General features: G+C 44.5%; 1 protein-coding gene across 11 annotated transcripts in view; it reads right to left on the bottom strand.

Annotated features, from left to right (window-relative positions):
* The window catches only part of LOC116093143 (GON-4-like protein), a 79,618-nt gene that overhangs the window by 17,878 nt on the left and 44,620 nt on the right, over nucleotides 1-17,120 (bottom strand). For all 11 annotated transcript variants that reach the window (XM_031374420.1, XM_031374418.1, XM_031374425.1 and 8 more), the window contains 10 exons: nucleotides 14,695-14,893; nucleotides 14,126-14,212; nucleotides 11,810-11,978; nucleotides 10,648-10,792; nucleotides 8,945-9,095; nucleotides 6,468-6,584; nucleotides 4,473-6,215; nucleotides 2,498-2,753; nucleotides 1,770-1,954; nucleotides 725-922 (listed from right to left, as the gene is read on the bottom strand). In XM_031374420.1, coding sequence (XP_031230280.1) covers nucleotides 725-922; nucleotides 1,770-1,954; nucleotides 2,498-2,753; nucleotides 4,473-6,215; nucleotides 6,468-6,584; nucleotides 8,945-9,095; nucleotides 10,648-10,792; nucleotides 11,810-11,978; nucleotides 14,126-14,212; nucleotides 14,695-14,893 — 3,250 coding nt within the window. The remainder of the gene's footprint in view (nucleotides 1-724; nucleotides 923-1,769; nucleotides 1,955-2,497; nucleotides 2,754-4,472; nucleotides 6,216-6,467; nucleotides 6,585-8,944; nucleotides 9,096-10,647; nucleotides 10,793-11,809; nucleotides 11,979-14,125; nucleotides 14,213-14,694; nucleotides 14,894-17,120) is intronic.

The raw sequence follows: 17,120 nt of genomic DNA, 5'->3' as shown, positions 1-17,120 counted from the left end.
ATTGAGCGGACCTTCTCCGCTCCGGGCGACCCCAGAAGAGAAGAAGAGAAGAAATAAGCACTCCTACAATAAAGTTGCTGAGAAGAATCCAACCATATTGTGTCTAGTTCCTGACAGTCAGGGGTTGGACGTGACACACAAGTACACTGTAGCTGCCACCAGAAGAGGGCATCATATCTCATTATGGATGGTTGCGAGCCACCATGTGGTTGCTGGGATTTGAATTCATGACCTTCAGAAGAGCAGTCTGAGCCATCTCTCCAGCCCCATACTTGACTATTTTTATAATCTATATGTTACAGACTTTTTTGAGACTGAAAGCTCTTTTGAGGGCAGAGAAATTAATATTTTTTTAACTGCTACTGTTAGCATCAAGATTTGCCTGACACTCAACAAATCCTTAGTATAAAGGAGATGGGCACGATAGCATACGCCTTTCATCCCAGCACTCCAGAGGGGAGGGGGTTGGGGCAGAGGCAGGAGGACTCTGAGGCAGCCTGATCTAAACAAAGAGTTCCAGGCCAACAGAGGCTTCCTATAAAGTCCATGTATTTAAAAAAAAAAAAGTACTTGTCACCAGTGAGGAGGGAGGGCCAAATGTGTTTTATCAAGATCTCCACTGGAAGTACAGATAAAACCCTGTAACCAAATGGGAAAACTGGAACTGTCTTGATTGACTTCATTCAAGCTCCTCTGCCTCTGCCCCGCCAAAGTGTGGACTTACGAGTCCACACGACAGGGCTTGCTCAGGCAGCAGGAAAGCAGCAAAGTCCTTCAAGAGCTGAGGCCAGTCTCGGAGAAGGGTTTGCAAGTTTTTGAAGAGATCCACAGCGCTGTGCATTTGGGTACTTGACTCAAATTCATAGATGATCTGAAGGAAATCTTCGTATTTGCCAGGGATATGCTGGAGAGCCTCTCGGACCTGTAAGGAATACTTGCAGTAGTAAGCATCCTTTCTTTGGGCCTGCCATCCTAACTGGCAAGGGTACACACAGAAGGCAGCTGTGCTCACAGGGCTCTAAGAGCTCCCTTCAGAGGCACTCCTCCAACCTAAGAAGTAACAACACACACAATAAGCAGCAAGTCCCTTTTCTCTGAGGGGCAACTGGATAACCTTTAACCTTCAAATACCAAGGACTGCTTTTCACAGCTTTAAGCTCTCCTTCCTGACTTCAGCACTGTGTCAACCGGGTAAAAGGCTCGTGTATATTGATTCTAAGACATGTCATACCAAGGTACAGAATACCTTACAATGTTAATAAAATAATAGCAGACAAAGCCATGTCTATTCCCCGGGAGGGCCTCCCTTTGATGAGTTAACTAAGGAGGAAGGTGCACAGTATACCTAGAGACACAGACCAAGGTTCGCTCCCCTGAGCCCAGCTCTCCCAGCCCGCACAACAACTCCCATTCTGTTCACTGACTGCTCAGTAAAGGTCCTGTATCGGCCCAACTTGACCCTGAAGGAGGCAGTATCGTCTCTCTCCTCATCTCAGTGAAAGAAAGATGAGATGATCAAGAATGGGGGCACTGATTACCAAGCCACATGTCTCCTGCCAATCATTAGAAAATACTGTGGCAGACACAAAGTCTATTGTGCACCTAGAGAAAAGACTTGGTTTTGGTTGTGCTGGGGCTGCCCCAGCCTTGCCCATGCTAGACAAGTACTCTGTTGCTAAGCTAGCCCCTTAATAATGTTTAAAGCATCTTCCTCCAAAGCAGCAGCTACGAATGCTCACAGACTGTCAGAAATGGCAGCAGTTGCCTACCCTGGTGAGGTAAGCCTGTGCAAACGCCAGGTCCTTCTGCTCCCTGAGCGGGTCCCGGTCGAGAATGTCCTCATCATACAGCAGCAGCAGCTTGGAGGTGTCCTTGCTGGCCCGAGCCCGACTTCCACGTTTGTTTCGAGCCCGATGACTGCTCCGTCCCTTTCCAGCAGCTTTGATGCTCTCTCCTTGGAGTAGTGAAAAAGATTCTTTCACAATCCTTGTAACCATGCTATCCAGCACAAGTGCCACCCAGTGCACTCCAACTAACATCATGGCACAGCTAGGGAAGAGTAGCTAGGTCGGCAGCAGAGTCAGTCTGTCTCCATGACATCACCAGCACTGCCCAGTGCACCACACGCCCTTCAAAAGTCCCGGGGACACTAAGAAAGGTATCCAAGACTGGGATGAGGGAGAGGTGGCCTAACAGAGGAATATTGTCTGAGCTATGGCGTGGGACCCTGCTTCAAATGACAGAAGAGAAGCTGAAGGAGGAACATGAAGGCCAAACAGCTCTTAGCCTCTAGGACACAAGAGGCAACAACCAGGGATAAAACACAGGGCAACCTCGTGTAAATCAAGTGTTGATGAGATTTTAACTTTCTGCAAAGGGACAGCTCTAGTCTGTTTGGGGAGGGAAGAAAAGCTCCAGGAGACAAAGTCCACTTTGCACAGTCTCTGCAATGCAGCCAAGGGAAACTTACCCTGCTTGGGGGATCTGCTGCACTGACCTGCTGGGGTTATGCTGGCCACTCCTTCTGGAGCAGTCTGGGGTGAGGCCAAGGTAGAAGGGGGTTTCTCAGCAGCGTCTCCAACTGCTTCATCACTCACTCCATCCTCTTTCTGCAAGGCTTCCGTTCCTTCTGCCTCTTCTTCCTCCTCTTCTTCTGGCTCAGAGTTCTCTTCCTGGGAGTTCTCTTCCTCAGACTCACCCTCCTGACTCATCCGCCTTTCAGATGCCAGCCAAGTCAGTTTCTCCATTGTTTCCTAAAAGCACCATATTGTTGAGGTTTGGTCTGCTGCTACGTATTGTAATGATAAAATGTGTACTGGAAGGTCTACCTGTGAGTGATTTCTCATGTTTACTAGCTTTTGTTGTTCAAACCTTGTTCCTTAATACTGGTTATTCAACCAGTAAAAATGGCTACAGCCAATTACTAGAGGGATTAGAGATAGGCAGGCTTTTTAGTTACCTGTTGTACATGGCAGAAGAGCAAAGAGGGAGAGAATGAGGAAGATGAAAAAAGGAGAAGGCTCCATGAGAGGAGATGGACCATGAGCACATAGCCAGGAAAAACTGCAGGTGTTTGCGAAACACTGCTGGGAGGCAGCCAGACCAGCAATTAGAAAAGTAGATCAGGGGTTATCCCAAGTAATTATCAAAGCCAAATACACTAACCAAAGTCTGGGTCTCATTTATTTGTAAGGTCGTCAGGATAGGATTGAACTGGCTGTACTACACTGAAGATTGTTTACAGGGGCTCCTCGAAGCTCCTAGAATACTGAAGGACCGGAGCAGTAGCATGAGGCTCAGAGGCAAAGCAGGGCCAACAACAGAGTTAGAGAAGCCAGAGCTTGTGAAGACTCCTTTGCTTAGGAACTTTTTACACCTTTTTTTCCTCATCTCTTTCCTTCTCTTCTTCCTCTTTCTATTCCTTTGCTTCTTCTCTGCATGGCTGGGGACTGAATGAGGGTCTTGCACATGTTAAGTACATGCTCTATGTTTGTTTGGTTTGGTTTGGTTTTTAAAGATATGATTTCTTTGGTTGTCCAGGAACTCACTCTGTAGATCAGGTTGGCCTCGAACTCAGAGATCTGCCTGCCTCTGCCTCCCAAGTGCTGAGAATTAGAAAGCGACCATGGCCTGACAGGTACATGTTCTACTATTTAGCTATTCCTTTAGTTCTTATGACTATTTAAAATTATTTTAGATTATTACTTTATTATAAGTTTTGCCTGCATGTAGATCTGTGTACCACATGCCTGCAAAGGGCATCAGATTTCCTGCACCTGCAGTTACTGTGGGTTGTGAGCAGCCATGTGGATGCTGTGACTCAACCCTGCATCCACTGGAAGAACAACAAGTGATGCTAATTGAAGAGCCATCTCTCCAGACCCTCATGGGCTATTCTTTTTAAAATCACATTATTTATGGCTGTGTGCATGCACTGAGGAACATGTGGCACTCGTGGGAGGGGTCCCAAGAAAACTCATGACAATCAGTTCTCTCTTATACCATGTGGTACTAGGGTGGGCAACAGTAACTTTACCCATGACCTTGTTGCCATGAAGGGCTGTGTGTTTGTTTTTGTGGCATGGAAAGTGTGTTCAAGGCTGTCAGTGAGCGACTCGACAGGTCCAGGCACCTGCAATCGAGTCTGACAACAGAGCTCAACTCCTGGGACCCACAAGACGGAAGGAGATAACCACCTGCCCTGGTCTCACCTCTACACATGTGCTTGCACAGATACACTATACAAGTAAATGAATAATGTAAAAAATTAAAAAAAAAAGTTTGCTCAAGTAATTCAAATTAATATTTAAATGAGTTGAATTCAAAGAAAATGTCCCTATCCACACCAATTCACACAAAGGTCCAAATTATGTTCCATAGATACTCAGCAAGGTAACGTTTTATGGCTCTAATGTAACAGAGTAAGCACTGTACCCAGTCCCCATACTACCGGGGACTGCTGTGGCCCTTACCTGGAGCTCTGGGACAGAAAGTACAGACTCCTCAGAAGCTGATGACAGTTCATCTTCTTCGTCTTGAGTGAGGTCATCAAAGTCCTCCTCCTCTTCTTCCTCAGGCCCATCCTTTTCTCCTCCAGTATCTGGTCCTGCTGGAGTTCCCACAGACTGCCCATCAGTGTTGGCTGAGTCCTCAGGCTTCCCTGGAGGACTAAGCCCCGTGCCCTGGTCCATGGAGGATGGAGTGCTTTTTGGCAATTCTTTGCTTGCATCCCCACTTGTTTGTCCCTCGTCAGGAGCATCTTGGGACACAGAAGGGGATTTGGCAGCCTGCGTCTCTTCCCTCTGCAGGACTGTCTGTTTTCTCTCACTAGCACTACTTGGCTTCTCCCATGGGGAGTCCCTGTCTAATTCCATAGAACATTCCTCTTTCACTTCCTCGCCAATGTCCTGCTTGGGGAAGTTGCTGGAGATTTCCACCATACAATCCTCAGCTTCCATCTTGACCATATTTAATAAATCCTTCGATGGAGAGTTCAGAGACTCCTGGAGATTCTGAGGCAATGGCTGCACAGCATGCCCACCATCTTCTGTTTTCACAACAGTCCAGCCACAGACACTCTTCTCGGAAGACCCTTCCTGGCTTTCTGTTTTCACAACAGCCCAGCTGCAGGCACTGGATTCAGAGAATGCTTCCTGGCTTCCTGTATCTGCTGAAGAATGCCAGGACCTGGGCTCCTCTTTGGAGAAGACGGGAGTGCAGACAGGAGTTAGTTCCTGGGGTTTTAATTTGGACTCGGGGTTTTGAGGAGCATTTTTCCCTTCAGCAACATCCAAGTTCACCTGGTTCTTATCTTCAGGAACAGATGTCACAGGAAGAGTCAGAGGATTGCTGGAAACAATTAGTGGGGAGATGGAGGAGGCCACAAGGGACTGGTTTAATGAACAGGGGAAAGAAGTCGGATTGACGAGGAGAGTGGTGATAGGAATGGTCTGAGGACTGGGTGCCACAGCTGCAGTAACAGGCTGGATCATGTTACAGCCACCGCTGAGGCTTACAACTTTCACTGTAGTGGCAGGAACTGTGAAGATGACGGGTGTCGGGTGGATGATGGGTGCAGGTTTCACACAAGGGGAAGCCTTGGCTCCTTTTCTTCTCGTGGGCTTCCGCCTCACATACGGCTTTCGAAATTTAGAAGGGGCCAGAGAGGGCAGCATTAACTTGGGTGCAGAGGAAGAAGAGACTGACTGAGTCTCAGACAAGGGGAAGCTGGTCCTGGCTTCAGACCCACAGGGCATAGCAGGCAATACTGCTGGAGACTCAAAGCCATCCTCTCCACGGACCCCCACTGAAGGGAAGCCAGGAAGTGTCTGTAAGACAGCAGCCGGCTGGATTAGATGAGGAATCTGGACCACCGTATTGCTTGGAGGGACTTCTGACTGGGCTGGCCAGCTTGCCATTTTCCCAGGGTTGAACACAGGCTGAACAGAGGGGCTGGGTTGGATAAGGAGGGGCTTCTGGACCAAAGGCCGCTTCTGTCGCCAAGCCTTTCTGGAGAAACGCTTGGAACCCGGCTTCAGTTTGAGTACCACACCCTTGGGCAGCAGCAATGGGTATTGAGTTTCACCCCCCAGGACAGGGCTGGATTTCTGTACGTGCTGATCTGTGCTGGTCTCAGTGGCTGTGGTCACACTTCCTCCCTCTGTAGCACCTTCAGCTATGTTCCGCAGTTCATCCTGAATGGACTGTAGACTGGCCTACAGGACAAGAACACTCGGATCTATCACACATCACAAGTTAGGGGAAAAAAAAAACTAGCTTTCTGGATTCTAAGGACTACTGAAAGGCAGCCTCAACATATGGTTCCAAGAAGGGTTTTTCTCTGCATCAATTTTCTAACACAACAGCATTCCAATTCTATAAACTCTTCCTGAATTTACTTTGGGAAGTAATTATTTAACTTCTATAGGAGCTTTCTACCTCATACAGATTTTGAAGGAGGGCCAGACCTTTAACCAGAATGGAAGCCGGTGTTCTTCCTTCTCAATAGGTGGCTTCCACTGATGTGGCTGGATCTCTTCACAGCACCTCACCAGAACTGGTAGCTGTTTGGTCTTCTTATAAAACTAAACGTGAAAACAGAGTGTAAGTCATATTCTTTCAGACTGCTAAATGGGGTGACTGATGGTTTCATATACACACAAATGTATCAGGAGTATATGGTGAATGTTTCTGCATTTCAAACAAAGTATCTATAATTAATGAAGATTTTATAATTATTTAATATCTAAATGCAAACATCCATCCTGATTACCATTAAAATTCAAACCTATCTTTCTCAATGAAACCACCCCCACCACTGTAGGGAAACTTGGAAGTTTAGGTCAGAAAGACTAGGAAGTAAATGATTAAAATAATCTTATTAAATGTCTTCTCTTGCACACAGAGCTTAACCTTCATTTTACACAGAGAAACTACTTTTAACCAAGTAAGAGTGTTAGCTGGAAAAGACAGAAGAAAATACAGTATGAACCAAGCATGATGGAACCCATCTATAATCCCAGGCAAAGAGGAGGAGGAGGAGAAAGACAGGGAGAGAAAGATTATGTTAGTTTCCTTTTAAAAGTAAATGGGCTGGGTGTGGTGACACATACCTTTAATCCCAGCACTTGGGAGGTAGAGAAAAAAGGATCTCCATGTGATCAATATACTAGACTGGTCTACATTGTAAGCTCCAGGACAGACAAAGGTCCACAGAGAGACTCAGCCTCAAATCAAACAGTGAGTAAATAAATGAAGAACACACACAGAGAGACACTGCCTCAACCAAACAAACCTAGCCAGCTAATATATAGAATAAGTGGTGCAGCCAGTAGGCTTGAGCCTGGTACAAGCAGGGACAGACTTCCTTAAGTTGTCCTCTGACCTTATGTGTGCACTGTGGCATGTGCATGCCCTACCCATGTAAATGAGTATCATTTTAAAAATATATAAATAAATCAATAAATCAGGAAGGCTGACAGATGGTTCAATAGTTAAAAGTGCTTGCTGCTCTTACAGTGGACTTGGGTTCAGTACCCACACTAAGCAATGAATCCAGCGACCTCTTCTGACATCCACAGGCACCTGCACAAGCATGGTGCACAAATACTCAGGCACACACAAATACACAGAAAAACTGACAAATCTTGAAGAAGCAATACATTTTTAAAAGAGTACATGAGGGCTAGCGAGATGGCTCAGCGGGTAAGAGCACTGGCTGCTCTTCTGAAGGTCCTGAGTTCAGATCCCAGCAACCACATGGTGGCTCACAACCACTTGTAATGAGATTTGACGCCCTCTTCTGGTGCATCTAAAGACAGCTACAGTGAATTACGCCAGAGCGAGCGGGGTCGGAGCTCATGGCCATCTGTACAGCTACAGTGTACTCATACACATAAATATAAATAAATAAATCTTAAAAAAAAAAAGAGTAAATGAGGAAGGAGGGGTGCTAGGTATGTGGTTCAATGAGACGTAGGTTTCTAACACTGAAGAAGGGAGGCAGAAAAGCAGGGAGAGTGCGAGACAGACAGGAATCCATGACTGAAGGCTAGTAATTTAGGCCTAAATCCAAACACCAAGAAGTCAGTTATAACTATGCTGCATAACACCACAGTAAGCACACCACCTTCCCAAATACTTGGGCTAAGAGGAAAAGGAATAAAACGCTTTTATAACAAAAGCCTCATAAAACAGTCTGACTCTTTAAGCTATTAATCTTTTCCTCTGTTATTTATTTATCTGTGTGGAGCCCTGGGTGGTCCCAAACTCACAGCAACTGCAGCCTCTCAGTCTCTCGAACGCACAGCTTACAACACTGCGCAGCACACCTGGTTCCCATGACTCCCGAACTATATGCTACATAATTCTGACATCAATAACGAAATCACAAAGCAGCTCTGGAACCTGGAGAAATGGCTCTGTGGTTAAGATCAGCTCTGCTCTTATAGAGGACCCCCGCTCAGTTCCCAGCACCCGTGCACCCATATCAGGTGGCTCACAACTACACAGAAGTCCAGCTTCAGGGGCTCTGAGGCACCCGACATGCTTGCACACACCCTCACATAGAGTGATGCTTGATTTAAAAACAAAAGAAATTGTTTAAAGAAAAGAAAGCAGTACTGTGGAGAAGGTTTCCAAATGGAAAACTGTCTACCCACAGAAAAGCAAGAGTAAGAGAGATACAATCTGGTTAGAAGGAACAAGGACTTGTGGAATCATGTGACATGAGTCATTTCTTACTTAGGGAAATATTTGTAAGAGAGGGTAGGATGAAGGTACTCTGGAACAAATCAGTGAACCAATGCCTTAATAGGGAAAGGGCAGAACTAACCTCACATAGTGGGAGGGATTGCCCTTTAAATTGGCTTTCTCTTGGAGTGCCGTCCCTCCCTTCATTGACACTGAGAGAGTAAGGAGGCAGGGAGTTTTCACACTCACTCACTTTAATCACGTTGTTGGGAGCTCTGTTCAGGTTGAGGTTCTTGATTCTCACCGTCAGCTGGTGAGCAGTCTTACAAGTCACAAGGTACTTGCTGATCAGAGGCTTAGGAAACTCAGTCCCCTCGAAGTGCTTCAGTCCTAAAGCTAACAGACTGAGAGAGAGGCGATAAGACAACCTAACTTCACAGACCATCCTACAAAGGAGCTCTCCAAACTGCTCACGCTTCACAGCCACTTCCCACACCATTAGATTGTTACAGAGCACTGCGGATTTTAAGAACCAAACATGAAAAGCTCAATGACCCTAGATTAATCCCCAGCACTATTTAAAATAAATGTGCTTAAAGCTCTTTGTACAAACATCCTTGGTGACAGAAAAAAAGAACAAACAAAAACAGCCAATTGCATACTCTCAACACCGAGGTGGCTGAGGTAGGAGATGCCAAGGTCAAGACTAGCCTGGGCTCCCCGGCACAAGCCGGGACCAAGAGAGCAAGGGTTGTAATGTAGCTAACTCACTTGGTTACAGCGCTTGCCTACCACATGGAAAGCCATGGGATTGAACTCCCATGTACCCTAGATTGGTTTCAAGAGAACAGAGGGCCTGAGAGACAGCACTGAGCAAGCACAGATGAGACTGCTTACAATTCACAAACAACCAAAACAGCACTACATGTCAGAATAAGTCATCCCAGGCATGGTGGCACACTCCTGCAATCTCAACATTTGAGAAGCTGAGGTGGGAGTACTGCGATAAGCTGGAGGCTAGCACAGGCTACATAATATCACTCTGTATCCAAACCTCTCCTCCAAAGGTAAAAATCAAAAAACAAAATTCCAGTACCAAAATAAAAGACAAAAGCAAACAAACAAACAAAACAAAATCCCCTAAAACCACAGCTCTTGGGATGTGGAGGCCAGAGGGTTCAAAGTTCAAGGTCATCCATAGTAACATGCCTGATCCAAGTCTAGCTTTGGATCCATGAGGGGCCTAACTCAGACAACAATAAATAAATCATGAATAACTCAAGCATAAAGCGACAATCTGAAGTTCTTGTGTTTTTGTTTTATTGTTGTCTTGTTTTGAGACAAGTATTCCCTGTGTAGCCCTGGCTGATCTCGAACTTTCCCCAAACACAAGGCTGGACTTGACCTGACAGATCAGCCTGTATCTGCCTCCCAAATGGTAGGATTAAAGGCATGTGCCACCATCACTCAGCAAATCCTCGTGTTATTTATTTATTTATTTATTTTGGGTAAGACTTTAAAAGTAGAAGTAGAAGCATCAGAAAACTAAAGGCTAAGAACAAAAAAGAGAACAAGAACCATGGTACGTGTATTGGGGGGGACAGGGCTGGAAGAGAGAGCTCAGTGCTTAGGAGCACAGCCTGCTCTTACTGAGGACCCAGCTTCAGTTAGCACCCACATGTTAGCGCCAACACCTATGCTGGCCTCTGCAGGCATGGTCATGCACAAGCTGCACAGGCAAGACACCCATACTCAAAAAATAAAATAAGAATAAAAAGTTTTAACAATGTGTGTGGCATCCCCTTAGAAATACAAGACTAAAAGAGAGACACTGTATCTACATGGCTTTTCTTTGGTCTATGTCCTTATAACATACATTTTATTTGCCCCAAGCTTCTCAAATGACTGTCTTTGTCTTTTGCTAATGCATTAATGCTGGCTTCACCATACACATACTTGTCCTCAGCCTTGGTAAAGACCGTCTTATCCCGAGGATTATTTGCCTTCAGGGAACATATTGGGAGGAGCTCTGGATACATGAAAACCTTGTTTGTGGCCAGGATCCAAGCCACTTGCTTTGGCAAACAGGGAAATTCACTGGCTGTAAGAAAAAACATCTGAGATAAATATAATCCAAGAGCCAAAGAGCTTCACAAAGGCCTAAGTTCACTCAGCACTCACACAGGCTCTTCCTCTCACCTGACTCCCTCAAACTTCCAGCCACTGCAACCTAACACTTGCCTAACAGGAGGTCTGCCAGGCTGATTCTCTTGTTCATTCCTATAAGGAACACTTTCTCCACTGACACAGAAACACGAGGCACTAAGAGAACACACACACTGCTAGACTCAGTTTCATCCTGTCTCTCTTTACAAAGTCTTTGCAAGACAAAAAGACCTTCAACAAAATTTTTGTTCTTTCAAGATAAAAAAAATTAGAATTTGGTTATTTGCTCTTACGAATCTAGTGTTCTGGATGGCAGTGAGATGGCTTAATAGACAAACTTGCCCCTGGGCCTGATGACCTGAATTCAATTCCGGGGGACCCACTGTCCAGTGTACTGTGCCCTTGCTCCTTTCTCTCTTCACCGTGTGTGTGTCTGTGCGCACGTGTGTTTAGATATATAAATGTAATTTTAAAAATATATAGAAAGTACCAGTGACATCCCGACATTCCCATTTTGAATGAAACGCTAATGTGGGAGTTAGGCCCCAAGTTAGAAATGAACTATAAACATTTGTCACTCAATGTAGGTAAGTACTTTACCACTGAGCTACATCTCCAGTAACCTTGAACGTGAACACAACTGAAACTTCACAACCTGACTTTCCTCTTTAACCAAACCCGAGCTGCTGTTCGTGTGACTCCAGACACTTCTCCACATGTTATTCAAGTCCAGTTCCTAGCAATGAGTCCTGCATCCCTATCTTGCCTATTCTTTCTATGTCTTACCCTGACATAGGCATTAACATAAAATCATAAAGCCTAGAAAATAAAGGATAAAGACAGAAAGAATAAATTACAAATCTCCTGTACCCTAAGAATTACAGCGAAAACATTAAAGACTCGGATCTTTCACTGTCAATCATATCCTGGACTTGATGCATGCATCTCCTACCATTCTTCTTGGCGGTTTTATGAGGGCTGCAGTCAGTGCTGATGTGGGTGAAGTCTTCAATGAGCTGCATAGCTCCCATCCAGTTACAAGGCTGGAACAAGGTCTGGAACCTGGGGTTGAACTGCTGGTGAAGGGCAATGGAGTTCTCAGCAAAGGTGCCCAGCTCTTTCTGGGAAGAAAGGACACAAAGAAGCTCTGTGGGGATTGCAGACAACTAATAGCAGTCCTCAAGCGCTCAAGGGGAAGGGCCTCCCCGCCACAGGATCAGAGGCAGGTAAAAATCTTTAACTGATATCACTCCATTATAACTTCTCTGTCTTTGGCTTCAGTCACTCAGAAACTGGATCTACACTAATTTGTCTTTTTTTTAGTTATTTACTCACTTGTATTTTGCATGCATTGATATTTTGCCTTCATGTATGTCTCTGTGAGGGAGTCAGACTCTCTGGAACTTGGAATTATGGACTGTTGTGAGCTGCTGCCAAATGCATGCTGGGAACTGAACCCAGGTCCTCTGGATAAGCAGCCCCATGCCCTATTTTTTTTAAGTCTCATACTACATACTTTAACACCCTTCAGTCTTCCAGATGCATGCTATACTCTCAAGGTAGAATGCAGATTCAACAGTTGAGCCATTATGAAGTATGCAAAAAGCCCTCGATTTAACCTCAGCAGTGTGGAGAGGAAAAATGGCAGGATATTAGATGCCCACACACATACCCCAGTTTTTTGAGGCAGTCTCACTCTCTCAGCCTGAACAGACTAATTCAGGATCCTCCTTTCTCATTCACGAAATAATCAATACAGAAAACTAACAGCACCACTACACCCACCTCTAGTTTTGGTTTTTCTTTTTGGGGGTGGTGGTGGTGGTAGTAGTGTTTGTTTTTATTTTATTTTTTTAAGACATGGTTTCTCTGTGTAACAGCACTGGCTATCCTAAACTCACACTATAGACCATGCTGGCCTCAAACTCAGAGATCCACTCACCTCTGCCTCCGAAGTGCTGGGATTAAAGGTATGCATTACTACTTGACCAGCCTCCTGTTTTTTTTTTTTGTTGTTGTTGTTTTAAATTTCATATGGTCTGGAGAGCTTGCTCAGCAGTTAAAAAGCACTTGTTGCTCTTATAGAGGACCCAAATTCAGTCCCCAGCACCCATGTCACAAAACATCCATGACTCCAGTTCCAGGCAATTTGTCACCTTCTTTGGACTCCACAAGTATCAAGTACAAATGTTGTACACTAGTAGGCAAAATAGTGATAGACATAAAATAAATCTTATTTTCAAAAGTTTTCTGAATAATGTATCGAAAAATATTTTTTTCTCGTGATCTTCTGAACATAACAGAAGTAAAGAGCCTTTTTAACCACAGAGGAATTTTGGCATATTGGAAAGCACACCATGAAACCACAAGGGCTTCGTCCAGAGTTCTCTTCTCATAGAGCCCCTTCCAATGGAAACTTCTTTCTTACCTCCTTTCACAGATCTATTATTAAATCTACAAGAATTAGAAGGGACTCGGGGTGGGGGAAGAGGAAGAAAGGAGAGTCAGAAGGAGGGAGGACGCATTAAAATTTATAAATCTTCAAAATACTTAAAAATGTCACAAGCAAAATTAATTCTACACTGAACACTAAAGGTGAGCCTAATTAAACAGGTAATGAACTCAACATGTGTAAAAAGAGAAGTATCAAAGGCTAAGCGGGCAGTGTAGCTCAGTGAGTGAATGCTCACCTAACACTCAGGAAGAAGCCTTGGGTTACACTCACAATGTCCATAAGGTGGACACGGCAGTATGCAACTGTAACTCAAGAACTTATCAAGTCAGGGCAGGAAGTCAGTTCATGAGTCTGAGGTCACTTGAGCTACGTGAAACCCTGTTTCCGAAAAAAGAAAAAAAAAGGGGGGGGGGGCTGGATCTCAGGATGAAGATGATGCAATTAAAATGGTGTTCAAACATTTCCCCAGACTCAGTCATTTGTGAAGCAAACAGGATAGTCACAGGACAGGCAGGTACAGTGAACAAACACATCGGGAGGAAAGAAGAAGAAATGTAAATTATAACCAGTGCATAACATTAACAGTTAAACTGATTTCATACGCAGGCAGCAGTGGTGGTGCACGCCTTTAATCCCAGCACTTGGGAGGCAGAGGCAGGCAGATTTCTGAGTTCAAGGCCAGCCTGGTCTACAGAGTTCCAGGACAGCCAGGGCTATACAGAGAAACACTGTCTCAAAAAACCAAAAAAAAAGAAAAAGAAAAAACTGATATCATACTTAAGTCTTCTAAGTTATGGATATATGGAACCTTACAAGGAATACTCTGGTGGTACTGGCCTCGGAGCTCAGGTTGGGGTTGGAGGTGGTGAGAAGGTAGATTTGTGTCAAGAGCTGAACATGCTGGGAAGAAAAAAAAAAGACACATTATAATAATGCTTCCAGTTCAGAAACAGATCTTACCAAGAAGCCTGCAAATGTACCGATGTATCTTCTTCTCAGAAAGACTAGAGCAAAGCAGGGTCTTGGCATGTGTTTGAGTTCCTTTGGCCAAACCCACAAACTCAGACAAACCTGACCCTCAAAATAGAGAGACTAAGACTGAAACAAGAAAAACTAATACAGACTGGTATTTGAGTTTGAATGCATTACTAAGAATTCTGAAATCTCTAATCCTGCACATTATTGAGGTTTTTATTTGATTTCCTACCTGACCCACAGGCTACAAACATAATATTCTCTCAAGGTCCTAGCAGACAGACAGGCCTATCTATGGCCCATGGTTCCAACAGGAAGTAGGACAGCCACCTCTGACTTTACCACATTGCTCACTTCTGGTTTCAGTGTTAAGCCAGGAGATAACAAAAAGACGAGAGAAGCCTTGCCTGCTGCATCTGCTGCTGAAGCCTGCTCCTCTGTGCGGCGTCGAGGACCAGAGTCTCATGGGCCGTCTCCTTCTGCGGCTTCAGCCTCTCAACCTCAGGCTGCTGTCTGACTGAGGGTTTCTTCATCTTCAGCTGCTCCAGGAGCTCCTTCACTGTCCGGTGCCGCTCATTTAGTAGGTTGGCCAATGGCTCCTCAAACCTATTCCCAACAAGAAGAGAACCTGTATTTTTCCCTAGGTCCACAAAGCAGCAAATTCCTTGTAACAACAAAGCTGTTTCCCTTTGATCATGGTGACTCACTATTCTTGATCCTTAAGCAAATATTTCCCTCAACTGTTAGCACTGTATTAAAAGAAGTTGGCTGTTGGAGGATAGTTTGAGCTCATACCTAAAATGCTTGAAGCCCTGGGTTCAATTTCCAACACTTCCAAAGAATATTTTGAAATATTTTCCACCTTATTTTACTACAATTACTTCTCTATATAAAACACACAGAGAGCCAGGCGGTGGTGGCGCACGCCTTTAACCCCAGCACTTGGGAGGCAGAGGCAAGAGGATTTCTGAGTTCGAGGCCAGCCTGGTCTACAGAGTGAGTTCCAGGACAGCCAGGACTATATACAGAGAAACCCTGTCTCGAAAAACAAAAAAACAAAAACAACAACAACAACAAAAAAACACACATACAGGAAAGAAATGAAATTAAAATCTAGGAGCAGAGAAACACTGGATTAATACAATGTCACTGGCTAGTGGGACTTCATTCCTGGATTATACTAACACATACTACTTTATGACTTCTTCCAAATTGGAGAGACTCTGGCTAGCTCCAGTGTGGCAAGCATGGCTCTGGCAGGCCTTGTCCCTCTCTCCCATTCCTTCTACCTCACAAAAAACCAGATAGCCAGCAAGGCTGAGTCCTTTATGTGGCTACTTCCTCCTCTTGAGGCTAACAAAGTATTGAAGTTCAGCAATCAAAAGCCCCCATTGGGTCACCTAATTAAAACACCTCATCCTAATACAGACTTTTCCCTTGTACCTTTATACACCACCATTATGGGCCCTGTCTGTCTCCTCTCTATTCAGAGGCAGTCCTTTGTCCTCTGGGATAGACTCCTCCCACCTTTCCCCTATCCCTTTCCCCTTCTCAGCTATATTCTCCTGTCTTTGCCCCTTATCCATGCTCTCTGTCTCTCTGGGTCAAATAAATCTCCTTTGTGCTGAGAACTTTGTCTTGGGGTCCTTGACTGACACTTTTCCTAACTCCAATAGAACAAAGAATATTCCAAAAGTACAGCCCTTGGTCTCTCAGTGACCTGCTAAGTCAGCCCTTTCCATTCTAGCTGCCCTTCATTCATTCATTTCTTTAACAAAGCCCTAAGTAATGATGCACCTAAATTAGAACGGAGAACACTTGCTTTGTAAGTATTAGTTCTGGGGCTTATTGTCTGCATCAAAAACAAACAAACAAAAACAACAAATAAGTCTAGCAAGGCCTTTCAACAATGTAACAAGAATGAAATACACTAAAATCTGAGGCAGCTTATATGAAGAGAGATGAGTTGTTAGTTCAAACATTACTGTACAACTGCCATGAAAATAACTTCTTTTACCCATTCAAATTCCTTTCTCATGCTTCCTGAGCATACCAGGACACCCTGAACATAACTGCACCCCTACATCGTGAAGAGATACTATTTCAGGACTATAGCAAGAATCCAAACATGTAAGCATATCAGTTCTGGGTAAAAATAAAACAAAAGATAAAGGTGTCAATTTTCAGAAACAGAGCTACTCATCAAGTATCTATCTCATCAAAAATGTTGAGAGTAACTCAACAAGTTATCAAATTCCCAGGAGCCTTCAATATTGTAGCAACAGTTAAATGATAACTTCTGTAATAGGTTGAAGATATTTTCTTTTTTCTTTAGATTTATTTATTTTTATTTCCTGTGTATGAGTGTTTTGCCAACATGTATGTCTGTGTAACACAGTATTGTATAGCAGTTTTCTCCAAGATCAAGATGTCCCATCATGCAAGAAAGCTCTTCATACAAGTTAGTAAATAATTCAAAAGTAGCTTCAGGAAGTCCCTGAAACTCAACAAACTCACTAAACCCATCCATCCTAAGAGGAAAAAATCAAAAGGGCTAAGAGTCAGTCTCAGATAAGTCAAGCTGCAAACAGGAAGGATCAGCCAAGCACTCTAAAAAGCAGAAGCCAAAAGAACAGCCTGGAAGAAGGTTAGACCAACAGAGCCACATAGAAAGGACACTCCAGCCGGGCGGGCGGTGGTGGCTCACGCCTTTAATCCCAGCACTTGGGAGGCAGAGGCAGGCAGATTTCTGAGTTCTAGGCTAGCCTGTTCTACAGAGTGAGTTCCAGGACAGCCAGAACTATACAGAGAAACCCTGTCTCAAAAAACCAAA

This window comes from Mastomys coucha, unplaced genomic scaffold, assembly GCF_008632895.1.
Source record: "Mastomys coucha isolate ucsf_1 unplaced genomic scaffold, UCSF_Mcou_1 pScaffold16, whole genome shotgun sequence".
Lineage (NCBI taxonomy): Eukaryota > Metazoa > Chordata > Mammalia > Rodentia > Muridae > Mastomys > Mastomys coucha.
Note: the sequence above shows the minus strand (reverse complement) of the source record. Positions and strands in the feature narration are given on the sequence as shown.